Genomic DNA, 27,913 nt, shown 5'->3' on the forward strand with positions numbered 1-27,913 from the left:
TAATCTAAGGGCAACAACAAAAAGTGAGCCATCTCCCAATGGTCTGGTTAGTGATTTAGCATGCTACGTGTCACCAGCTATCCTTCCATGTCACTTCTCTCAAACACTAATTTGCCCCGATTGTCTCCGGAATTACTTAGTTGCCCTGGACAGACCTGTTAATTCTGATTCATTTCATCTGAGCAGTGGGGGTGAGGAAGGGAAAAAGGTGAAGGAGTTCAGCAGAGGCAGGAGCGTGTGTGTGTGTGTGTGTGTGTGTGAGAGAGAGAGAGAGAGAGAGAGAGAGATTCACCCTTGAGACAAATTCTGGCTCTTAGGGTTCTTTGTGAGCTCTCTCCGTAGCTCCGTTAGAGCTGATGCAGTATTCATGTGGCACAATGCAAAAAGTGCGAGAGGCAGGAAAGAACATGGCCTGAGTGACATAGAATAAAAAGGAAATTGAGTGCATTAGGGTATTCAGATTTTAGCTGGTCTTTTTTCCCCATCTCCCTGTTTGCCGAATGGAGATACAAGCTAACTGTTGCGTGATAGTGTATTATCTAATGGAAGGAGGGATGCATGCGTTGGGCAGCTGCCACAAAATGGAGTCAATCAAGTGAATAGGCAGAATAAAGCAGGCTTCTACTGAATGTCATAGAAGAGTGTGGAGAGGGTTAGAAGACAGAAATGAAAAAGTGAGGAGAAAAACAGGAGCAGAGAAAGAAGGAAAGAAAAGTGAGAGAGTGAGTGAGAGGAAAAGAGAGAAGAGCACTCGTAAGGCATTTTAAACACATCCGTTAGGGGCCCTCACACGCAGTCTTTGAAGCATAGCCCCATTACCGTAGACAAGCCTGAGCCAGAGACAGCATTCTAATGTAGCAGCCATAACAGGACTTGATAAATAATTAATCAGACAAAACTGTCGGCATTATTACACTTGAGACATTTTTCACAGGTTCTGGCACCACTACACATCTTTGTGGTGCTATATTAAAAAAAAATGAATAAAAAAAAATATATAAAATGTATAAAATTTGCACTTAATTAGAATGAAGTCTTTTATTCACTCGCCAAAAAAAATTAAGAACATCACTTGCATTTGTTCAGCAGAAGGAAGAATAATTTATTAAGAAGTGGAAGAATTTCAGGCGCCTGAGTGTGATGCCCGCTGTGGGGTCCTTCTGTCATTGTGAAATATTGCTGATTCGGACACAAAGGCAGAAGGGAGGAGGGAATAATGATTTGATCTTAGTGGGGGTCCTGGAGTCATCTGTTTCTTCTGCACAGAAAACAGTATAACAATGGACTAAGAATTTTCACTGTTTCTCTGTATATTACTTTCATAGCATAATGCAAAATCTTATATACAGTCCAGCCAAAAAAAATGGTAATGTGTCAGCACTATTTGAAGTAGTATGGGGGAAAATGGCATTGTGCAGGAAAAAATAAATAATAAATTTTTTAAAAATAAATAAAATAAAAAAAGTTCTACAGACAAGTTTCAGGTTTTGGTTCCAAGCAGTGTGATCTTATAGCCCCTTTCCACCAGTGTGAACCAGGTGCTAGTTCTGGGCTGGTGCTACTGTTGGTTCGAAGCTCGTTCAACTTGTGAACCTTGTAAGAATAGATTTGCTTTTTCATGGGCTAGAGAGCCACCATAGAGCTGTGTTATTATGCCACTGTATACATCTCTGCTTTCCCAGCTGCTAGCCCTGCTGCTAGCACCACTAGCCCCACTAGCACTGCAAGCCCACCACATTAGCACTGCTCATGCCAAGCGCAACAACGACAGACTACATCATCTGTTTTTTTTTTTCTTCTTCTGCTTTGGATTAAGCAGACTAGATGCTACAGTAGCTCTTTTTTTAATGGTGGTCAGAAAGTTTTAGTTTGTCTTGTTGGTCATGATAATCCTGCCCCTACAGTGGTGCTTGAAAGTTTGTGAACCCTTTAGAATTTTCTATATTTCTGCATAAATATGACTTAAAACATCATCAGATTTTCACACAAGTCCTAAAAGTAGATAAAGAGAATGCAGTTAAACAAATGAGACAAAAATATTATACTTGGCCAATTATTTATTGAGGAAAATGATCCAATGTTACATATCTGTGAGTGGCAAAAGTATGTGAACCTCTAGGATTAGCAGTTAATTTGAAGGTGAAATTAAAGTCAGGTGTTTTCAATCAATGGGATGACAATGAGGAGTGAGTGGGCACCCTGTTTTATTTAAAGAACAGGGATCTACCAAAGTCTGATCTTCACAACACATGTCTGTGGAAGTGTATCATGGCACAAACAAAGGAGATTTCTGAGGAACTCAGAAAAAAGCGTTGTTGATGCTCATCAGGCTGGAAAAGGTTACAAAAGCATCTCTAAAGAGTTTGGACTCCACCAATTCACAGACAGACAGATTGTGTACAAATGGAGGAAATTCAAGACCATTGTTACCCTCCCCAGGAGTGGTCCACCAACAAAGATCACTCCAAGAGCAAGGCGTGTAATAGTTGGTGAGGTCACAAAGGACCCCAGGGTAACTTCTAAGCCAGGGCTTTTCAAAGTGTGGGGCGCGCCCTCCCTGGGGGGCGCCAGAGTTCTTCAGGGGGGGCGCAACGTGAGGAGACTTTACCAGAGACAAAATGGATCGATTTTTTTAGTACCTAAAGCTACAGTGAGTGAGGAGACAGAGTTTGGGCCAAGCAAAAAAACCCAGAGCCTCCAGGATGTTGCGATTTGCAACTTCAGCGCAAATTCAACCAATCCCCGCGAATTCAGGGCGGTGTTACAATTATATCCAATCACCGCAACTTTCCCGCAAATTTGACCAATTGTTGGCGTCATCTTGAGGTGACGTCGACAAACTACCTTCCGCCTTACTTCCGTGTTTACGTTCAAGAGAAGCAGCATGTGCGCAGTGTTGCCAGATTGGTTTTAAGTGCATTTTGGTGGGTTTTGAACATATTTTGGACTGGAAAACGTCAGCAGTATCTGGCAACATTGCATGATGTGCGAGTCAGTGTTTATATAGGCTTAAATTCTGTTACTGAAAGTGTGTGATGTTTACAGTGAAGCACTGTGTGCACTTTATTTTTTTTTTTACTTAATACAAGAAAGTAATGGATGCCAACATTTTTGCCAAAATGGTATTTTATTTTCCATTGTTTAGGCAGCTTCAGCATCATACTGAGATTCTGTTCAAATTGTTTTTTTTCTTCTATGAAGCCTGAGCCATTTATTTTATTAGTTTATAATTGTTTAATTTAGTCTTCAGGAGAGACTGCCTGCACACAGTACTAGTATTAATAGTTTTTTTTCTTACATGAAAGCTGAGGCATTTATATTATATTTTAAGGTAACTTCATGTTGTGCTGTGAGGTTCTCTGCACTTTAACTTTTGAACCAACAGGTGCATTTGGATAAGTAAAGCCTATTTTTCTGCATTTTTGTAGTCCTGGTAATCTTTTATATTGGTAAAGTTGTTTATAGGACCATTTCTCAGTGTCTTTGTTTTTTAATCAATAGTTTTTCAGTAATAACTTAATATTTAACATATCACTCAATTTTAATCACAAAAAGAGAAAATTGCAACAATTTCTCGCAACTTTCACTTCCTCCCGCAATGTAATCGCAACAAAAACCTAAAAAACACCGCGACTTTCATCGCATTTTTTTTGGAAAACCCCCGCAACATCAGACATTTTAGCCAGCAACAATCACAAAAAAGGCCTGCAGAATCCTGGGGGGACTGGAAAAAGAAGGAAGTATGACCACGATTATTTAAAGTTTGGATTTTCATGGACTGGATCTGAAGATGCTCCACTGCCACAGTGTGTTGTCTGCCAAGAGGTGCTAGCTAACGATGCTATGAGATGTTTAAAATGTGTAAAAAAAGATGTTTTAAAAAGCACAGATGTTTAAAATGTGAAAAAGAAAAAAATAAAAATGTGTACAACAACCATTTTTTAAAAATACGAATAGAACATTAAGTATAGCAACAACAAAAATTGTAAGGGGGGCGCTGTTGTTTATTTGCTCTCCGAGGGGGGGCTGACTCTCCCACACTTTGAAAACCCCTGTTCTAAGCAACTGAAGGCCTCTCTCACATTGGCTAATGTTAATGTTCATGAGTCCACCATCAGGAGAACATTGAACAACAATGGTGTGCATGGCATGGTTGCAAGGAGAAAGCCACTGCTGTCCAAAAAGAAAATTGCTGCTCATCTGCAGTTTGCTAAAGATCACATGGACAAGCCAGAAGGCTATTGGAAAAATGTTTTGTGGATGGATGAGACCAAAACAGAACATTTTGGCTTAAATGAGAAGTGTTAAGTTTGGAGAAAGGAAAACACTGCATTCCAGCATAAGAACCTTATCCCATCTGTGAAACATGGTGGTGGTAGTATCATGGTTTGGGCCTGTTTTGCTGCATCTGGGCCAGGACGGCTTGCCATCATTAATGGAACAATGAATTCTGAATTATACCAGCGAATTCTAAAGGAAAATGTCAGGACATCTGTCCATGAACTGAATCTCTAGAGAAAGTGGGTCATGCAGCAAGACAATGACCCTAAGCACACAAGTTGTTCTACCAAAGAATGGTTAAAGAAGAATAAAGTTAATGTTTTGAAATGGCCAAGTCAAAGTCCTGACCTTAATCCAATCGAAATGTTGCAGAAGGACCCGAAGCGAGCAGTTCATGTGAGGAAACCCACCAACATCCCAGAATTGAAGCTGTTCTGTACAGAGGAATGGGCTAAAATTCCTCCAAGCCGGTGTGCAGGACTGATCAACAGTTACCGGAAACGTTTAGTTGCAGTTATTGCTGCACAAGGGGGTCACACCAGATACTGAAAGCAAAGGTTCACATACTTTTGCCACTCACAGATATGTAATATTGGATCATTTTCCTCAGTAAATAATTGACCAAGTATAATATTTTTGTCTCATTTATTTAACTGGGTTCTCTTTATCTACTTTTAGGATTTGTGTGAAAATCTGATGATGTTTTAGGTCATATTTATGGAGAAGTATAGAAAATTCTAAAGGGTTCACAAATTTTCAAGCACCACTGTAGCTGCCCCAGTCCCTGAGGTAAGCAGTTCTTGGTTCTTGACCAGCAAATTTTTGGTGCCACTCTGGAACCAGTTTTACTAGCCCAGAGCCTGTTCTTTGGCTGTCAAAACACAAAGAACCAGTTCAAAATTAGACACAGTCTGTGAACCAGACCTGGAATTGCCTTGCTGGAAAAGGGGTCTGACTGATTTTGCTGTGGCCTGGTTGTTGGTGCCAAATGGACTGATTCAAGTATTTCAGATATTACAGATATCATGGGATATCAGTCTCTAGAGTTTACACAGAATGTTAAAAATAAAATAAAATAAAAAATCCAGCACTTGAGCAATACTTCTGCAGGCAGAAATGCCTTATTTATAAGAGAAGTCAGAGGAGAATGGCCAAAATGTTTCAAGCTGCCAGGAAGGATGCAATAACATGAATAACCACTATTTACAACTGTGATGAACAGAAGCACATCTCAGAATGCATAATATGGCTAATCTTGATGTGGATTGGCTACAACAGCAGAAAACTACATCAGGTTCCACTCCTGTCAGGCACAAACTTGAGGCAGGCAACATTTACCTAATCCTCAACTGTCCTGTGTATATAGAAGTGTATTCCCAAATCTACCCTCCATTGGATTGACATTCTATCCTGCGTAAGATAAATGTCAAGATTCCCCAACCTAGAAGTACAGTTTCAATGTAAAATTCTGTACTACCTTTATTTATTTATTTTTAATATATTTTTTTTTTAACATCATGCATTAAGAAACTGATCTGATGTCAGAAGCTTGGCTGTTATACTAGTGGACATAGGTTGGTTATTTAAAGGTTTACTCATTCCCTAAGCAGTCATAGACTTCAGGAGTAGCATTTAAAGATAAAGAAGGGTAGCACACATCAATGTATCTACACACACTACCACACATGATACTTAATTTCATTAGATTTCACTCCTGAAATTAGATATAAGCAGCAGTGGTCACTGTACACTTTGATACTCTTCTTTCTGGTTTTTAACCAGTCTGTGTAGGCGTTCAATACCTCCACATGATGAATGTCATGTTTCATGATCATGTGTTCTTCCCCACCCACCAGTTATGAAAATCAATAAAAACAATAACTCTGCCAGTCTGACTTTTTTGCTGCTTTTCAGCCACATTTTTATCAACATACCATTACTTGAAGGGCAGTGGCTGTAGCAAGAGGAGAAGGAGGCAGACTGAAAGAAAGGAGAAAGAACAGAGATGAGAAAGAGAGATGCAATTTCGCTGGCTGACTTCAGCTAGCTATAAAAGGGAACTGTTTACAGATGAAAGTAATTTCATTTCATTTGCTCGCAGTGAAAAAGGGGGCATGGCTGGCATGTTCTCAGAGACAGGAGATGTGCAGGTGCATGGCTGAAACCAGAAATAGCTTTCGCTCAGGAGAGAACGAGGGACCTTGGTTTGTTTCAGGTCTAATGCAGTATAAACAATAAAGGTGCACTCCTCAGATATGCACTAAGAGAATGCTCTGAGTTCTCGTGAACTATGATCATGTTCATGCAATATGTAATAAAACAAAGCCTATAAATATGCCCTTTTAAGGATGTGTTTCTGTTTGTGATGTCAGGTTACATGGTTTAATATCTGATCTTAGATACACTAATGCTTGTTGCTTGTTGTTCCATTGGTCAATTCCCACTAAACTTTGCCCTTTTTATGAGCTGATGCTATGTGACTTAATATATTTGCAGAAAACATTGAGCAAGTACACTTTCTAGTTCCCTTTGCCTTTGAAAGCAACATTTGTTCCAATACCCTGAATGTCAGACACCCCTCTCTCTGTCTCTAGGGCAACAAAACTCCATGTACACTCCATGGCATAAACAGCTCATTTCCTGGGCGGAGAGGTTGCTGAGATATTTGTAGCCATCATTGATTGGAGCTTGGGTGTAATACCCATGACACATCTGTTTAAATTAGGAGCCAGTTGCAAAGTAGTGTTAGCTCAGTGAGAAAGAGGAGCATTTCAAGGACAACACAGCTTGCCTTCCATCTAATAGGCACAATATGGATTTCAAAGACAGAGCATGAAGAAATTCACCATATGTTATGGTAATACTGAGCTGTTTTCAGTAAAAATCCCATATTCACTGAACCTTATTTCCCTTCATTTTAATTTGCATGCCCTCTCTACACTACTAAAATATCCAAATTACTTTTTTGTACTTCCCACTGAAGTTGCTCTAAAGCATTTAATTGTGGTTTGGGAACATTTGCAATTTGCAATATTAAATGCATCAATGATCACATGCCTCCTTCTATCCGTTATGGGATGGTACAGCAGAGTGGCTAACTTGTTATTATGCACATGACCGAGGCTTTCACCACCCCAGGACTCCAAGCCGTTAAATGTGCCATTGCCACCCCCTGTGTAGATAGTTATTACTACACTCAGATTTAGGGACTAATCACTTTCTCAAACTATAATACAATTAAAGCACACTGAGCTGTGATTGAAAGCCAGTTTGCCATTCAACAGATCAATTTTGCATCTCCTCCATATCCCCGCCTCCTCAACCCCCCATGATTTCAGCAATAATTGAGCAAGCTTCAGGAACAAATGGTTTGGTGTTTGACTGTATGTTTTAAGGACACAGAGGCCAAGATATTTTTTTATTTTTTTACTTTTTATATCAGGACAGTCCAAGTGCTCCTACTGGTTGCTGAAGTTACTTAGAATGCAGACGCAAACACTGACAAAAAGCCAGGCTTAATTTAATTGATTAAAGGTTAAAAAACAGCCTGCGTCTCAAAGCCCTATGTGTGCTTGTGTGTGTATGTGTGTGTGTGTGTTGTGATGGACAGCCATGGCTCAGGCCTGCAGCGTGAGGCGACTAGGATTTATCTGTGTTGTATCTGGCATGGGTATGTGAGGTGGGCACTAATGTGGCATGTTTATGGAGGAAACTTTATTTTAACCATTAACCTGCGTCGAAGTGGCCACTGGCTTCAGTAAACCCACATCCCGTTGTAACCATGGTGGAGAGAAGAACAGTACTTCCTACAGCTCTCCTTGCAGCTAGTAATCAAGGTTAGTAACTGTGGAAATAGGAGTTGTAAATAAGCAATATTTGGGATTTATTTATATTTAAAAGGTGCTTTAGGTGCTTGGTTTATTATACCCATGCCATCTTTAGGTTAGAGCTCTTTGCAACTCTTCATATGGGAGTATAAAAACCTTCCAGAACATTCAGCTGGTTCCCCCTTTGATAAATATCTACACGTACCTGCCATGTCCACAGTGCAAAGACATCAATAAATCTCAGACAAATGTGTGCCGGAAATCTCTTCCTTTTCCAATATTAATGCCAGCTAGGTGGGTGCTGTGTTTAGCAGCATCAGAAGTGCAGAAAGACTTTGTCTGCTAACGGCACACTGCTTGCAGGCTAACAAGCCCGAATAGGGCTTTTTCATCTTCCCACTGCTGTTGCCCTTCACCAAAGCCTATTACTATGGCCATGGGCAAAACTATTCACATCACACTATTTGATTGGAAATATTTATATTTATGCATGAATGTGTACACTTAATATAATATAGTGCATACTGATATGCTAGACCGGCTAGTGGCCTAGTGGTAGCGTGTCCGCCTCTCGATCGGGAGATCGTGAGTTCTATTCACGGTCGGGCACGTTGCAATACAGATGCGAGTGGGGAGTCAAACTCTCGTGGTTACCAGAGGACTAGCCCCCCTCTGTAACCCTAGCTATGTAATAGGCAAGAGGCCGAGGGCTGTGAAACGGAGATCGGTGCTGCCCCCAATGCGCCACTTGGCGTGGAAAAGGGAAGGACATACTGATATGCTGAAAACTATTTCCAAATTGATATGGCTTGCTGTTAAGGGAGATTATTTGCAATTATGGCAGGAAAGAAGTTAGATTTCACAAATTAAAACTCCATGATATAAGATTTTGGAACCCCCCCCCCAAATTACACTGAAGTTAAAATTATTCTCAATAGATCATTTATATCAAAAGCTTGCTATGTCCTAAACAGGATGGCTAAATAGCAATGAAAGCATAGAGGCTATTTTGCTAAGTAGAATGTGGTTTGGGATGCATCCCAAGTATTTGATATAATATGATATACAGTGGTGCTTGAAAGTTTGTGAACCCTTTAGAATTTTCTATATTTCTGCTTAAATAGGACCTAAAACATCATCAGATTTTCACATAAGTCCTAAAAGTAGATAAAGAGAACCTAGTTAAACAAATGAGACAAAAAATATTAGACTTGGTCATTTATTTATTGAGGAAAATGATCCAATATTACATATCTGTGAGTGGCAAAAGTATGTGAACCTTTGCTTTCAGTATCTGGTGTGACCCCCTTGTGCAGCAATAACTGCAACTAAACGTTTCCGGTAACTGTTGATCAGTCCTGCACACCGGCTTGGAGGAATTTTAGCCCATTCCTCTGTACAGAACAGCTTCAACTCTGGGATGTTGGTGGGTTTCCTCACATGAACTGCTTGCTTCAGGTCCGTCCACAACATTTCAATTGGATTAAGGTCAGGACTTTGACTTGGCCATTCCAAAACATTAACTTTATTCTTCTTTAACCATTCTTTGGTAGAACGACTTGTGTGCTTAGCAGGGCTTTGAACCAGAATTTTTTTCCTATTGGTTCGTTCCGAACAGAAATGGAATTTTAACGTTTCCGGTTTTGGGTTCCACCATTAAATAGACGTTCCCGAACCGGTTAGAACAAAAAAATTTCGTTCCCGGAACGGTTAATTACGTTCCCTGTCAGCTGTTTAACAAATGGCTATAAAATTATGTCTCTGTCTCATCCAGCTTAAGCCAAATGTAGGCTAATTCTATTACAACCTTCATTAAATAAGACAAGAAATAATTCAAAACAATTATTATTTCAAATGTTGGCGATTTGGATTCTCAGTATGTCTTCCCATCTACACAAACAGAAAAAGTGGCAAAAATGAAAGATAATTCATTTAGTGTGTTACCAAAGGCGAGTCAGGCCCTATAGAGGGCTACCGCATGACGTCACCGCGCTGCGAGAGTTTGTTAGGCGCCATATTGGAAGACCAAGTACACATCTATGCAAGTACATACATACATACATACATAAAACAAACTACACCTGAAATGTAGCCAGGGCTGGTTCTGCCCTAATCTGGACCCGGGTGCAACATCGCGCAAACACCCCCCACCCCAAAAAAAACCCCCACCAGTCTAAATCAGGACAACCATCACATAACTATAACTATAAACATTTTATATGAACTATTTTAACTAAATGGGCTATAATAAATAAGCCTGCAGGCAGCCACGGCGGGCTGCCTCAGAAAAGTAACCATTCAATGACGCAACTGAAAGCCTGCAGCCATGGCGGGCTGCCTCAGAAAAGTAACCATTTGTCCTACCTTAAAACTCGTTTTGCATTTTCTGCCTCCTTTTTTGTATTTTCTACCCTCCGTTTATTTTCTTTCCTTTTCTGAAAACCCGATTTGTGTCCAGACATTTTGTTCTGCTACCAACGAACTAACTCGTCAGGTCTCGTCTCTCGAGCCCGCGATGATTCCCGTGGGAAGGGCAACAATTGATACATTTTTACAAACAGCCAATAGGGAGGTTGCATCGTTCAGGCTCTTCTTTGCTCAGACACTCAGTTATGGAGACGTGATAGTAGTCCACCTTCCCACTCTCTCCATTCAGTCAGCGAATGTCACACAGGAAGTTAACCCCAGCAGGTCATAGAAACTTGCGCAGGAGAAGAATGGCTTTTTTATTTGTAGGCTACAGAAACTTTGAGGAACGAAATAAAAACCGGTATTAACCGGTTACCATTATTTTTAATAAGCGTTTCTGTTCCGGAACATAAAAAATAATAAAGTTTCTGGTTTTGTTTCTGTTCCATGTGAAATAGAAAAAGTTCCCGGTTTTCGTTTTCGTTCCTTGAACCGGTTCAAAGCCCTGGTGCTTAGGGTCATTGTCTTGCTGCATGACCGACCTTCTCTTGAGGTTCAGTTCATGGACAGATGTCCTGACATTTTCCTTTAGAATTCGCTGGTATAATTCAGAATTCATTGTTCCATCAATGATGGCAAGCCATCCTGGCCCAGATGCAGCAAAACAGGCCCAAACCATGATACTACCACCACCATGTTTCACAGATGGGACAAGGTTCTTATGCTGGAATGCAGTGTTTTCCTTTCTCCAAACATAACGCTTCTCATTTAAGCCAAAAAGTTCTATTTTGGTCTCATCCATCCACAAACCATTTTTCCAATAGCCTTCTGGCTTGTCCACATGATCTTTAGCAAACTGCAGAGGAGCAGCAATGTTCTTTTTGGAGAGCAGTAGCTTTCTCCTTGCAACCCTGACATGCACACCATTGTTGTTCAGTGTTCTCCTGATGATGGACTCATGAACATTAACATTAGCCAATGTGAGAGAGGCCTTCAGTTGCTTAGAAGTTACCCTGGGGTCCTTTGTGATCTCGCCGACTATTACAGGCCTTGCTCTTAGAGCGATCTTTGTTGGTCAACCACTTCTGGGGAGGGTAACAATGGTCTTGAATTTCCTCCATTTGTACACAATCTGTCTGACTGTGGATTGGTGGAGTCCAAACTCTTTAGAGATGGTTTTGTAACCTTTTCCAACCTGATGGCATTAAGAACGCTTTTTCTAAGGTCCTCAGAAATCTCCTTTGTTCGTGCCATGATACACTTCCACAAACATGTGTTGTGAGGATCAGACTTTGATAGATCCCTGTTCTTTAAATAAAACAGGGTGCCCAATCACACCTGATTGTCATCCTATTGATTGAAAACACCTGACTCTAATTTCACCTTCAAATTAATTGCTAATCCTAGAGGTTCACATGCTTTTGCCACTCACAGATATGTAATATTGGATCATTTTCCTCAATAAATAAATGACCAAGTATAATATTTTTGTCTCATTCGTTTAACTGGGTTCTCTTTATCTACTTTTAGGACTTGTGTGAAAATCTAATGATGTTTTAGGTCATATTTATGCAGAAATATAGAAAATTCTAAAAGGTTCACAAACTTTCAAGCACCACTGTAAAGGCTATAATGATCTGGTGTTATTGTCTTCCCCTCAGGTTTACCTAAGTATTAACTATGAATAAAGGCTTCATAGTTTTATTCATGGATTATCTCACCCTATATAACAGCATTTGAAACCCATAAAGTACAGAAAAAACATGAAACATGCATTATGCCACTCGCTAGTGAAGTTTAGCGAGCTAGTTGAAATGGAACAAATGAAAAGAGACAGATCTGTAGACAAATACACACAATAAAGGTGAGCAAAACTTTGATTGTCTCACTTTTATCCAACATAACCAAGCATTAAATGCATAAAGTACAGCAGACCCCACCAAAAACACCCACTATCAAGCTTATGAAAGTCCAATATCAGGTGACTTAATCTTAGCAAGTTAAACTGAGCCTGAAATGAAAAAACAAACAAACAAACAAACAAACAAACAAACAAACAAACAAGCACCCTTAACTCATTACCCACCCAAACAGCATCAGCCACTAATCGACTAGCTTAAACAGCTTAACAACTGGTCAACAATACAAATGCCCCAGTGAGAATCAATCAGCTATCATTTACTTACTTCCCAGTAAAATCTGAAAATCCCTTATCCAGATCCGAGCGCACTCGCATCTAGATAAGGGAAATGGCACAGTAAGGATCCTCTTCTTGGACTTCTTGAGTGCCTTCAGCACCATCCAGCCCCTATTGCTTCAGGACAAACTGAACAGGATGCGAGTGGACCCCTGCCTGGTCACCTGGATCTCCAGCTACCTCACTGACAGGCCGCAGTACATCAGGCTGAAGGACATCACGTCTGACACTGTGATTAGCAGCACCCCAGGGCACGGTGCTGACCCCTCTTCTCTTCACCCTGTACACCGCGGACTTCTGTTACAACTCGGAGCTGTGTCACATTCAGAAGTTTGCCAATGACACAGCCATCGTTGGGTGTATCAGTGACGACAGAGAGGAGGAGTATAAGAGCCTGGTGAGGGACTTTGCTGTGTGGTGCAACAGGAACCATCTGCAGCTCAACACCTCGAAGACCAAGGAGCTGGTCACTGACTTTGGGAGGTCCAGATCAAGGTCACGACCAGTTCTGATCGAGGGAGTCGAGGTGGAGGCTGTGGATTCCTACAAGTACCTTGGGCTGTAGCTGGACAGCAAGCTGGACTGGACTTGCAACACCAAACACTTATACAGGAAGGGACAGAGCAGGCTATACATCCTTAGGAGGCTGCGGTCCTTTAACATCTGCAGGAAACTCCTGTGGATGTTCTATCAGTCTGTGGTCGCCGGTGTGCTGGGGGGGCAGCACATCCAAGAAGAACACATCCAGGCTGGGCAAACTGATCAGGTGGGCTGGCTCTGTGGTCGGCATGAAGCTGGACTCTCTGGTGACGGTGGCAGAGAAGAGGTCTATGGACAAACTATTGAACATCATGGACGATGCCAGTCACCCTCTGCACACAGTCATCAGCAACCAGAGGAGCCTGTTCAGTGACAGAATGCTCCTTCCCAAGTGCAGGACGAACAGACTTAAAAACTCCTTTGTGCCTCATGCCATCAGACTGTACAACTCCTCTCTGGGGGGAGGAGGGGTAACAGGAGGACAGAGGATGGGAAGGAGCAGTAGCCTAGCCTAACAATAAGCAATACCGGACAATGTGCAATATAATGTGCAATATAAAGTGCAATATCTCTCCTGCTGCCGCCCCCCCTTCTCCACACCTTTTTCCCCTCTCCTTTCCCCCTCCCCCTTCCTCTCTTCCCCATACCTTATTCTTTTTATATTTGTATATGTAAATACTTAATTTATTTAAATTTTTCTAGAAGTTTTCTCTATTTCTTTTCTTTGTTTAGCTGTAATGATGCTGCTGGAATCTTAATTTCCCTGAGGGAACCTGCCCAAAGGGATCAATAAAGTTTTATCTAATCTAATCTAATCTAATCTAATCTAATCTAATCTAATCTAATCTAATCTAATCTAATCTAATCTAATCTAATCTAATCTAATCTAATCTAATCTAAATATGGTACAAAGAAATTACCTAAAAGCCAGCACTTCTCTGAGCCTGTGCCCACTTTCCTCTAAACCCATAATATTGGACTCATTCATGCTCTCACACTTGTTTGCTTTGTTTACACTTTCACACAGTCTCTCTCTTGAGTGACTGCAACTCCTGCCAGTCATCACATAGCCGGACTTCTTTCAGCTTTTATATAAGCATTAATATAGAGATTGAATGGGATATTTGCACTCCACCTGTTATTTCATTGTTTTTAGCTCATTAAATGTTAATAGGTGTTTCCAATACTGTGAATCCTTTGTTCACCCTGCATGGGTTGGCTGTATGCTTTTTTTTAGGAGATCTTGTCACTGGTCCATTTTTTCACGCAAGTGTAAATAATTGCAGTTCTCCTGTGCACGATCGTGGCTTGCAACCAACCAGTTTCACCTGCCCATCACATTGAGTGACTGCTAAGTGTGCTGTCTATTGACTGTATATCACATGCAGTGATACATGTGATGCAGTTCAGCTCAGCTCTTTCTCTTCACTCTGTAAAGAAGTAAAATCCTTTTTTGGGTCATGCTTCCTTCTCTCACTCCCTTGAACACACACACACACACAGACACAGACACATTCCCTCATCTTTTTTCTTCTTTTCTCTCACATTTTTATGTAGTCAGCAGTTGCAATGTTGAGAATACTTTTGCATTTTTACACTCCTCAAAAAAATTGTTATAATGAGCCAGCGCTTGCATTTCTCTCCTGTTAATATTTGATAGGCCTTGAAAGATGGCATGCCTTTTATGATGGGTGTTTGTGTAAGATAACACAAGGAATCACAAATATGCCACACTCTAAGCGTCGAGATCACGTCACACACCAGTTCCGTTGGACTCTCGCCAAGCGCTGTCATTCCACTCCGCTGAGACAGCTGAACACTTCATCGATGGCAAGCTACCGAGTCACTTTTCATCATCCCTTTAATAATGCTAATGCACCCACATGCTGCATTCCTTTAACGCATGCATCCCATGATACTAGCTCCTCATGCCGCACAATGGATTAGTTTTAGTCCCTGAGGGATCAGAATACATTTATCAAGAGCTGCATCCACGTTTTTCTCAGGAACACATGGGATGAAATGAAGACATTGAAGTGGTGAAATGTAATTAAGTGGTAATTTCGAGGATATGTAAAAGAAAGCATTGTGATAATTTTTCCCAAGTCTCTCGACTGTGTTTTCTTTGTCTTTGCACTAAGGTTATTAGTATTCCTGTGAGCCTCTACTTGCCGGTATCTCCTCGTTGCCAATTCATGACTGGTATTAAGTTAAAATGTCTTTCCCTATTTAATGGCTTTTGTCTTCTGTGGCTCTTCTGTGGAACATTCACAGTCCACACTTTCACCATGGTGTCCTTCTATTCCATTATTAGTCACTTCCTATTTATTTGAAACATTTCACAAAACAGTGCTGCATTCCTTTGACTAGGAAAAGACTTGTGAGTTGCACAAATCAGCATAACAGGAAGAAGAACAGAAGAAGACAAGGAAATGATTTTCCTTTAAGTGAATTCAAAGTATATTGGCAAAACCATCTTTGCTCTCTGCTTGAACATGGGTCATGTTTAGACACTTGGACTTGGCCTCTGGGCAAGTGCTCTGGAGTCTAGCATGTTTTGAGGGGTTGACCGAGATGGACTTGTCCCAAATCCACATTCTGTCATGGCCTGGAAGGTTTATACACTAGCAGCATGCTCTGGGTTGTAAATGTCAGCGAGCGCAACAGACCAAGAGACAGAGCTAGCCAAGTATGAACGCCATACACTCTGGACCTCGCCCAAGCAGCAGTGTGTGCATATTTCGATTCCTAGCTAATAGTTCTGGCTGGGAACATACTATGACAAGAAACACATCAGGTATAACATGAAGTAATATCAGTGTGCATATGGATTGTGAGCAGTTTTAGCCTGGAAGAAAATAGCATATGAGCTTTTATTAATCGCTGCTGTAGCTCCACATTTATCTTTTTTTTTTGGTGAGTTTCAGCCTCTTCCTGCATTCTCTTCTCTACCCTGCAGACCTTTACATATTACAAAGGTATAAGTCTTATTAAATTCCTGCACCAATTACTAGCTTCTCTATCACTCTTTCCATGCTGCTCCCTTACTATGCGAGAAATACACAGGGTAATATGCAGTGTATTATATTTTCAAAAGGTGTTTCCACTGAACTGAAATCTATTACTTTCTATAATGCCAGTCTCTCCGCTTTTGTGTGTCATTTTATAGATGCTATTTTATTCTGTTCCTTTCGTCTTAAAAGACAGCTGTTATTATTGATAGGAACTAATGCAATGCTGAAGATATGGAAACATAATAACTCTGTTCCTGATTCATGTGGCATTCAATCTCAGGCTAGGCGACTTCTTTTGTACTAAGAAAAATGAGAAATATTGCACATTGTGATAGAATGCTCAAGACTGGTTTCTCCATACTGCCCCCCCCCAATTATTCTGAAAGCTGAAGCAGTAAATTAAAATTATACAAAATATATTATTTTTATGTTTCTCCAGTGACTAGGCTTCAAAATCTTCACATTTCATCATTTTCCTCACCTCCACAGTATATAATTTTTCTCAGTAAGGGTCTTACATATTTAACATCACTGTGCTGGACAAGAATATTGCAGCATTGTGGTGGGCAGAAATATTGCAGGGATGGACAAAAATGCATAAAAATGTATTTTGATACATAATGTATTGTACAAAATAAAACAAAATGGCAACAAAAATAGAGAGGGCTGAACATGGTAAAGCATATCAAAATCCAGTGTTTAGTAAGTTCAAAAGAAATCTGGGATAGGACAACTAATGCTAAAGAAAGGCATTGTTTAGCAATCACAGTGATGGTCTGCACTAAAATAAATTATATTATTTCCTTACTTTCTGAAGCATCTGTGTATTATAAATGGTAGTAGAAGGAAGTTTGCACACCAAAATTCTTCTTTATTAATATTTTTTAATACAGAAATAAACATTAATGAAGAAGAATTTTGGAACATGAACTTCCTTCCACTGTCTTGATTAGAGATTCAGTCGATGCACCCAAGGGAAGCTCTACAGGAAGAGCATGGTGTTAAACAAACAAACAAACAAACAAACAAACAAACAAACAAACAAACAAACAAACAAACAAACAAACAAACAAACAAAAAGTGACATGTAAATGTACAATAAATGGTGACCTGCTGTTTTATTTCTCTTCACTTGTGATTAATTAGTGGGAGTTTAACATAATTATGAGGTCATAGCAGTTTTGCCTGCTAGCTAGCATCCACCTTACCAGCTAGTAAAAAAAAAAAAAAAATCATAAATAAAAAAATTAAAAATATGATAATAACCCAATAAAGAACATTATTCTGCATGTGAGACATAATCAATAACTACAATAACAGTTTTTCTTCTTGATGAGAATACAATATTCTTGAATAGAATGTGTCAACATAGTGGTGTACTGCAATGTTTCCAGTTCCCCCTCTGCTGAGTCAGTCAGAAGCTGCTGCACTGTTCATGAATTGTTAAAAATTAGTAGGTCTATACCGTGATTAGTTTTTGGTATTTATTTTTAAAAATACATATTTTGTTAAATATCACAGATATTTTCAATTTGGAATAGGATTTCATTCACTGATCCATTTTCATGAAGTGCTTTATCATGGGAACACTGGGCACAAGGCAGGAATACACCTTAGATTAAATGCCAGTCCATCACAAGGCACCATGTACACACTTTTTCATATATAATTCACACTTCGGGGTAATTTACCATAACCAGTTCACCTACCAACATGTTTTTGGGAGGTTTGAGTGAACCAGAGAACCTGGAAGAAATCCAGACAAACATATATCCACAGATAGTAATCCAAGCTCAGTATGGAATAGTATTTTATATTTCAAATACACATTTCACATACAGTATATGTTTCAGAAATCCCTGGTTATTAAAAAAAAACAGTCAAATTATGTTGATTCCATCATTGTTGAACTGACTAACACACACAAAGCATGCGTAAAGCACATGCACATACACACACATGCAGCATTGTTGCAGTCAGCTTACTATTGATTTAAAGTCATTTTTCGCTTACTGGAGAGTGCCCTGGGCTTAGCTAGCCTTCAGAGCGTTATGCTCTCGTGAATTCCTCAAGCTCTTTTTTGCTGTTATTTATTATGCTGATGTGACAGGCGGTGCAGTGGGAGGGGATAGATTTACATATGACCTTGCTTTATAGAGTGGGAACTTGTGGATAGTTTTATTGCTGTGAGATGATCGACTTTGTTGACTTTTCCGCTCTGCCAGAGATTTAAACAAGTATGACGCAGGATATCAGAATGCTTAAATCAACTTTGTGTGAGCGTGCGTACTGTGTGTGTGTTTTCAAGCAAGCCGGTGTGAGAAAGAATGATAGAATGAAAGATAGTGTATCTGAAGTAAGGTCCTGCTGTTAAGTTCTCCCTGGTGAGCTCTCATCAGGCAGGTACTTCGAAGTCGAGTCAAAGATGAACCATCTTAAGGTTTTGTGTGAATTTTTTTTGAGTTTGTCTGTCAGTGTATGACTGTGCTATCAAACTGTAGTAAAAACAGCACGCTGAAAGATGGGCACTTTTTCGAACACTTCATCATCCTTACTGTGTACAAACCCGATACAGTGAAGACTGCCTGATGGTATGAAAGTTTGATGTGGAAAAATATCCTGTAGATGCTGAATCATTAATGAAATGGCAGCAGACTGAATTATCAGTGCCCTTCCCCACTCTTCATGCCATGTTCACAGTCGGTAAGCCCTCAAGCACCGTGCCTCCAGTGAAGGAAGACATTTCACCTCAGCAACTCAACCCATTCTGTTCTTTTTTTCTCTCTTTCATGCTTTTCCTTCCACCCTCTCTTCTCCATCTCTGTCTCTAAACTGACCTCTATAACAGCTTTCCTGAAGTGTGTTCAGCAAATATATGCACCGGTTTATAACATAAGGTTTAACTGGAAGCTCTTACTTCACAAAATTCTACCACAGTTCTGCCTTCCCTCTTCTTGGCATTCACACAGTGGTCTGTGTACTGGCTTCCCTGCCACCTATAGATGATTGATATTTAGAAATGTTTCAGGGACCCAAACTGTTTGAACTGCGGCGTTCATAACAGACTCATCAGCCTCCTCGATCAATGTGGATAAATATTTCCCACAAGCCATCAGCTTCAGACACAGCACTGCGCTCACAATGAGAGGGGAGGGTCAAAAATCAATCTGTTGAGAGTGAGAGACTCAAACACACTGGAGAACCAATCCCATTTCAAGGCTATTTTAAAGAGCCCTGGCACATATAGTAGTGCAGCATTGGCAGTTAAAGCATGTGAAATGGATTGGAGTGCAGATATACAACAGCTCTAAATGCAATGAGAGTGAAAATGTACGATGTGCACTGGGAGATGCTTTTTTGGCTTGATAATTCACTTTAGACTCAGGGAAAAAAACCCAAAACAAAACAGGGATCTCTCTTCTTACTCTCCCACCATCATAAGCAAGGGACAAGACCTTCACAGGTAAATCCTTCTTCCTTCTCCCTTCTTTTCAACTCTGTTTATTTTTGGGTAGGAGAGACATTTAATTGAATCACTTTGTGAAGAGGAATCAGAGTCAAGCAGAGGAAAGTAGAATTGGCATGCTGCTTTGAATACGCAGGAGATGCCGGCATAAACCCCCTGTGAATGTTCATTTAATAAAGCACACTCTTCTTTCTGATGAACCAGGATGAAAAATGCTAAAATCAGTTGCCTGCTTGCATTTAATAATACAGTTTGTGTTTCCGAGCCTACTTCTCACTTAACTAGCTTTATACGCTATTCTGACTCAGAGATAGAGATGTTCCAGTGAGAGGCCCACACTTCGTATCCAGTTGGCTCTAGATTCAAGGAGAGAAATAGAAGAGAAGAGATATTTACAAACACCACACACTTCTAGCAGAGATTTAATGGGTCCATAGAGATGCCTGCAGAAACAACAAGGCTTGGGGTCTGCTGGGTGGTGGATTTAAGTTCGGGATGTTAAGGGGGGGAAAAACAAAACAAACAAACCAAAACAAAACAAAAAACATGGTTTTGAATTTGAGCATTACACACAAAACCTCAAGCGGTGCAAACTACAAAAAGACTGAAACAAGTACGCACATTCCCAATATTCACATCCTCACAGTATAAATGCTACCTGCTCTTACAACCCCACACCTGCATGTAGAATATGGATGTAAGCTCCCCCACAAATATAGGCTTATTTATACAGATTCTGGTACACACACACACACACACACACACACACACACACTGGTGGGTGAGGTGGGTGGCCTCAGTGTTTTGTGTCACTTGCTCCCCTGCTATGCCTCAGGTGAAGTAAAAAGGCTATCGATCGTTTAGTTCCAGTCCAGGAGAGCGCTGCAGTGACAATGCACCATGAAGGCAGCCTTGATTTAGCGCCACTGGCCGATGCTGTGGGAGGGAGAGACACTGACACGTGCCCAATCATTTCTAATACCACAGCACAAACTGCACACACCCTGTGCACAAGTAGAAAGGGCCACATCTGACACTATGTTTAACACCAACAGCAGTAGCAGCAACAACAAAGTACTCATTTTCCAGTAACAAAGTAAGGATAATGAGGATTTTATTTTAAGCAAAACCCAATGATATATTGTACCACATGAAAAATCAAAATACCTGCTAAGTGTCACACAAACACCAGGCAATGTTTTAGATTCTTCTTATAATCTAATATATTGCATCAGGTGTATTGAATTGCACTATATTAAATTAATCCTGATTTGACTTCAGACTTAAATTAGTAAATACATTTCATGTGGTGTCACTTTGATTCTATCTAATTAAAGTGTGTCAATATTATGCACAAAGGAAGCACAGTTGATGAAAGTTTTTTTTTTTTCCTTCAGAACTCAATTATGAGGCTTAATAGGCCCAGGGAGTGCTTTCACAATTATCTCTTCCCACATCTTGTACCTGATCCAAAAACCAAAAAAATCATGTGAACTATCTTATATTGCCCAGGGTGTTACATGCCTGCCCTCAATTTGGCCTTGCTGCTTCATCTAGCTGAAGGTTTTGTTAATATTTCACATAGCCTGGCTATTTCAACTCAATATTGTGTACATCATAATATAATTCATGCAGCCTCCTCATACTAGTGTGTTTCAATCCTGGTTCAGGAGAACCACTGCACGGTGATGTTTGTGGATGTTCCTTTCCAGGGACCCATTTAAATGTAATCTAAATTCCACTGACTCCTTCAGTATAATTTTATAACCCCTTAAGATACAAGGAAAAAATGCTATGGAACTTCATGTGTACAATTGTACACATTATGTCCGAAGGGGATAAACATACTTCTAGAAACTATTCAAATATTAGGAACATTATTTAAATACATATGATAATAATTTATGGGATATATTGGACACAAAGTGTTTTTATTCCTGAAATTTTCACCAACAGGTTCAAGTTTACATTGTTTATTGGCATAGACTGATCAGCCATAACATTAAAACCACTGACAGGTGAAGTGAATAACACTGATTATCTCATTACAGTAGCACTTGTTAGGGGGTGGGATGTGTTGGAAGTGTGAAAAATGGGCAAGCGTGAGGATCTGAGCAACTTTGACAAGGGCCAAATTGTGATAGCTAGATGACTGGGTCTGAGCATCTCCAAAATGGCACATCTTGTGGGTTGTTCTCAGTATCCAGTGGTTATTACCTACCAAAAGTGGCCCAAGGAAGAACAACCAGTGAAGAGGTGACAGGGTCATGGGTGTTGAAGACTCATTGATTTGCATGGGGCACGAAGACTAGCCCACATGGTCCAATCCCATAGAAGAGCTACTGTCGCACAAACCTCTGAAAAGTTCATGCTGACACTTTTCTGTTTTAGCCAGCATTAACTTCAGCTTGAGAAACAGGGGGCTGAGAACTATTGCTATCTAAAAGTTCAGCTGACTTTGATGAGTTGCAAGACAGGGCAAAAAAAATGCACAGAAGTCTGATCGAGTCTTGGGGCTTTAATCCTCAGGAAATATGAACCAGACTCATTTTCATAAGCTCAATTTCAGGAGGCCCTCCAGGGCCAACAACGTCCATTGTTTGTCAGGGATCTTGAGCCCATGAGACACTCTCTCCCTCTGGTTAACTTAATTAACCTCTCAAGCCCCTCAGCATTCTGGGAATTAAACACTCTTCCTCAGGAACACATGCATGGCTGGTAGCATGAGTGCAGCTCTGGTGGACCGTAGGTAGGGGTCGTGACCTGAAGTTCTAATGAAAAGAAAATCACAGATGGACATAATGTTGGGTAGAGGACGGGGACACTGTTGCTTATCAGGACTGAGTGAACAGCATGACTAAACTATATCTGTTTTATACACAGTTGTTTTGTGGAAATGTTATTGTAGATTGTAATATTGTGGGATAGGTTTTGACAATATAGTAATTTAACATTTTGAAACAGACAGTTCCAGTTGCAGTTTTGTTTGAGCAAAATCATATAGAAGATCATTTGAAATATCTACGTATGTAAAACTTAAACAATGTCTTTTTTTTTCCTCTCTTCAGTGCAGCTTCATTGTACAATTCAAGCAGTCTGATGAGTCTACTTCCTTATATATGTTTATGTAGAGATAGAGTTATTCAGGCCTTTCTTCCTTCCATCTTCTTTTCTAGTTTCAGTAGTAAGTGGAGCAAAACATACAGTGACAGGGTTGCGGGATTTAATTGAAATTGTATTTTGACAAATACGCATTTAATGGTGTAAAATAGGCTATTGTGTGTGTGCATCTGGGAGTGTGTGATAAGGAAAACTGCTCTGAGCCAATGAGACGCAGTCTAAAGACCGATAGAGAGGAAAAAATAAAACAACACAGACCAACACACACACACACACACACACACACACACACACACACACACACACACACACACACACGATTTTAACCCCAGCCTATCTCTCCCTCAGTAAAAAAATCAGTCTGAGCTCAAGCCCTACCATTTTCTTACACACACACACACTGCCTGTTTCACTGTGTCTGTCTATTGAATGCCTCATACTCCTCTCCCCATCTATTTGCCATGTGATCTGTGAAATGAAAGTTGTAGTGCCTGCTATGAATAATGATTTCTTCTCTCTCTCTCTCTCTCTCTCTCTCTCTCTCTCTCTCTCTCGGATAAATGTGTGAGGGGGAAAGCATGAGCTGTTCTATCACCATGCACTACATTTTCTGCATCTACATGTCCCAAGCCTTTCTGTGACTGCAGGGTGTGTGCTGTGTGTAGGTCTCCATGGTAAAGAGATAATGACTCAGGATGAGAAGGATATAAAGACCAGAAGAAAAGAGAGGAGAAAGAGAGAGAGAGAGAGAGAGATGGTAAAGGAGTTCCATTAGGTAATTGGCAGTCACATCATCACCAGAATGAAATTATGCTAGCTAATCTTCCCTAAATTAATCACAGTTAGAGTGTTCTAACCATGCACTAATTATTTCCTCAAGTGCTGTTCACCATCATAAAGGACCATCTCTACCTATTCAGCAGCGTGGAGGATCTACAGGAGCTTTTCACTATAATATGGTCAATTTTAAATGCAGCTAATGTGCTTTTACATAAATTGAAGCTTGTAATGTACGAGCAAAATTACATAAAGTGTTAGTAGCTTTATAAAATGTAATATTAATGACAGACAGACAGACAGACAGACATAGATAGATAGATAGATAGATAGATAGATAGATAGATAGATAGATAGATAGATAGATAGATAGATAGATTGTGTTTCTGTTGACCAGGGTTAGCAAATATTTTACATTTATACACTTACCATCCACTTTAATAGCAACACCTGAACACCTGCTCATTTATGCAGATATCCAATCAGCCAGCAGCAGCACAGTGCATAAAATTATGCAAATACAAGACAAGAGCTTCAGTTCATGTTCACATCAAACATCAGAATGGGGAAAAAGTCTGATCTCTGTGACTTTAACGGTCTCATTGTTGTTGGTACCTGATAGGAGTATTTCAAAATTCTAAAGACTGTTGTGGGTGAAAATCCCAGGAGATCAGCAGTTTCTGAAATACTCAAACAAGTCCATCTGGTACCAACATCCATGCCATGGGTAGTCACAGAGATCACACATTTTCCCAATTCTGATGTTTGATGTGAATATTAACTGAAGCTCTTGACCTGTACTTGCATGGTTTTATGCATTGTGCAGCTGCCACATGACTGGCTGTTTGGATACTTGCAGAAATTAGCAGGTGTACAGGTGTTTCTAATAAAGTGGATGGTGATTGTACATAGTATTAAAATATTTTGGTTCATGGTTTTTAATGCATTTTTTTCAGAAATACAGTAGATAGATAGATAGATAGATAGATAGATAGATAGATAGATAGATAGATAGATAGATAGATAGACCAAAGGCATATTAAAAATTCTGCTACTAAATAATGTAAAAGAAGAGTATGTAATAGGATGTAAAATAGAATATGAATATCATCTACTAGTACTACTGCAACTAATAATAATAATAATAATAATAATAATAATAATAATAATAATAATAATGAGGAGAAGAAGAAGAAGAAGCAAATATAAAAATACACATAAAAATAACCTAAATAAGTTACAAATATAAAGATTAGATGTCAAGCCATAAATTATAACATAATTACAAATGTGTAAAGAGAGTAAAGTGAGTAGGCCTAAACTTTTTTTTTTAAACTGGCATTTGTTGTAGCATGTGGTACTTAATAAGTAACACCAGTTCATCACAGCGATATTAAGTATAATAATAATAATAATAATAATAATAATAAAGCTAAATTTAAAAAATAATAGCATTGAGTGAATCGTGTCAGTAAGCACACATGGTATAAGCACAAGCATAGTGAAAACAATATGGCATGTGCCTCCAAAACATGTTTTAAAATGAACTCTTGCTGAACATGAAAGAGAAAAAGACTAAAAGATAGAAAGACAAAGTGATGTCAGTCTATTGCTCACTGTACCATATCAGGCATGGCTCTTGTTCATGTGATGTGTTGCATAGTGTTAGGATGGGTTGTTTTACACTGTTGTCAAGGTTTACTGATGCGAGGCCTCTGAAAGCATATGCAGCTGGATACTGAGGCTACTGAAGCAAACCAGGTCAATGCTCGCTTCAACTCTTCTTGTCTTGGTATCATAAAGCATTCTTTCCATTCAGCAATATACCTCAATTAGCATGTTAACATTAATAGTGCTAAAAATGCTACTTATCTAAAGAACAGTAGTGGAATGATGTATGATTTTGCAAATGGAATACCAATGACTGTATATTGGTTGGCACCCATCAGTCTTGGGAGACTACGGGGTTGCCCTCGGAATGATGAGAACAGCGTCTGCTGTGGCTGTAGAGGCTGATATGGGAATGGCAGTCTCTTCCACACCAAGGGCAGATGTACTCAGACGCTGGTTTTCCCTGATGTTGGGTCTTCCTTCTTTGTCTCTTTTCTTCCCACTCCTGGACAAGTGATTTTTTTGAAAACAGACAGGCCTTGCTGCATAGCCTGCTTCCAGGCCAATCGCTCACTGGCTAGAGCTTCCCACATATTTAGATCAATGGACAGAGCTTTCAGATCCCTCTTGCACATGTATTTATAACGCAGCTGAGGTCTGCCTATGGGGTGCTTTCCCTGCACTAATTCCCCATAAAGCAGGTCCTTGAGGATTCGGCCATTGTTCATTCTCACCACATGACCGAGCCACCGCAAGTGTTTCTGTTTCAGCAACGTGTACATACTGGGTATCCTGGCTCTCTCCGGGACAGTGTTGTTAGGTACTTTATCTTGCCAGGTGATGTTTAGGATGTATCAAAGGCAGTGAATGTGGAATGCATTCAGCTTTTTTTCCTGACGGGCATGAAGGGTCCATGACTCGCTGCCATACAAAAGTGTGCATGTGACACACACTCTGTACACCACTGTTTTGGTATGTTCTGTCAGCTTCTTGTTAGACCATACCCTCTTTGTCAGCCTAGACATGGTGGTAGCTGCCTTGCCAATGTGTTTATTTAGCTCTGAGTCGAAGGAGAGAGTATCGGAGATTGTTGAGCCGAGATACACAAAGTCATGAACAACTTCCAGCTCGTGATCGTAATGATGGGAAGTGAGTCCACATCCTGTCCCATGACTTGCATTTTCTTCAAGCTGATAGTCAGTCCAAAGTCTCTGCAGGCCTCGCTGAAGCGATTCATGAACTGTTGAAGATCTTCACGTGAATGAGCCATGATTGCAGCGTCGTCGGCAAAGAGGAAGTCCTGCAGACATCTCAGCTGGACTTTAGATTTTGCTCTCAATCTGGAGAGGTTGAAGAGCTTTCCGTCAGACCTAGTGTGAAGATAAATACCTTATGTAGCAGTTCCAAAGGCATGCTTTAACAAAACGGAAAAGAAGATTCCGAATAGGGTCAGAGCGAGGACACAGCCATGCTTCACACCACTACAGATGTCAAAAAGGTCTGATGTTGCACCGTCAAAGACAACAGTGCCCTCATGGAAAGATTGAATGATGCTGAGGAGCCTGGGTGGACACCCAATCTTGGATAAGATCTTGAAAAGGCCATCCCTGCTGACCATATCAAAAGCTTTTGTGAGGTCAGTGAAGGCAATGAAGAGAGGCTGTCACTGTTCCCTGCACTTCTCCTGCAGTTGACAGAGGGAGAAGACCATATCAGTGGTTGACCTGTTGTCTTGGAAACTACACTGTGATTCCAGATAGACTCTCTCTGCAAGTATCTGGAGCCTCTTGAGCATGACTCGAGCAAAGAGTTTTCTGACAATGTTAAGGAGGGAGATACGCCAATAGTTATTACAGTCACTCCTGTCGCCTTTGTTCTTATACAGTGTGACTAGACAGGCATCTTTCATATCCTGTGGGACTCCACCTTATTTCCAGCAGATACAGAGGATTTTATGCAGCTCTTTGTTAATTTTCTGTTTACAGCGCTTCAGGACTTCAGCAGGGATGCTGTCTTTCCTGGGAGCTTTGCCAGAGTCAAGGGAGCCCAAGGACACATTAAATTCTTCAAGAGTTGGTTCTCTGTCAAGCTCCTCCATCACTCAATAGCATTCAGTGCTTCTTCTATTACTATATTCTCCCTTGAGTAAAGCTCGGACTAGTGCTGCACCCAGCGTTACATCTGTTGCGCCCCATCTTGGATGACCTCGCCTGCGGCGGACTTCAGAGGTGCGGTCTTCTTCTGGGCTGGTCCCAGGGCAAGCTTGATACCATCATACATACCCTTGATATTTCCCGTGTCAGCTGCTGTCTGTATCTTAGAGCAGAGCTGGAACCAGTAATCATTGGTGCATCTCCTGGCAAACTGTTGGACTTTGCTGCGAGCAGCTCGTAGGGTATGTAAGTTGCATTCATTGGGACATGCTTTGTAAGCTGCCAGCACCCTTCTCTTTTTGTCCAAGACAAGTGTCATTTCTTCAGAATGGGCCTCAAACCAGTCTGCTGTCTTACTGGTCTTCTTGCCAAATATGGACAAAGTGGCATTGTGAACAGCATTTTTTTTTTAAAGAAAAAAAAAATTGGATTTTTTTTTACCTTTTATTGGATAGGACAATGTAGAGCCAGGAAATGAGCAGGAAAGTGAGACAGGGAGGGATCAGGAAATGACCTCG

General features: G+C 40.3%; 1 protein-coding gene across 4 annotated transcripts in view; it reads left to right on the plus strand.

Annotated features, from left to right (window-relative positions):
* Window positions 1–27,913, plus strand: part of pcdh7b (protocadherin 7b) — a 246,058-nt gene that overhangs the window by 201,142 nt on the left and 17,003 nt on the right. The window contains exon 3 of one of the 4 annotated variants that reach the window (XM_060916636.1): window positions 23,520–23,629. The exons of the other annotated variants lie outside the window; for them this stretch is intronic. Within the exon in view, the coding sequence (XP_060772619.1) occupies window positions 23,520–23,629 (110 nt within the window). Of the gene's footprint in view, window positions 1–23,519; window positions 23,630–27,913 lie in introns of those variants that run through there. 4 annotated transcript variants of the gene reach the window in all.

The sequence above is a fragment of the Neoarius graeffei genome, chromosome 1, assembly GCF_027579695.1.
Source record: "Neoarius graeffei isolate fNeoGra1 chromosome 1, fNeoGra1.pri, whole genome shotgun sequence".
NCBI lineage: Eukaryota > Metazoa > Chordata > Actinopteri > Siluriformes > Ariidae > Neoarius > Neoarius graeffei.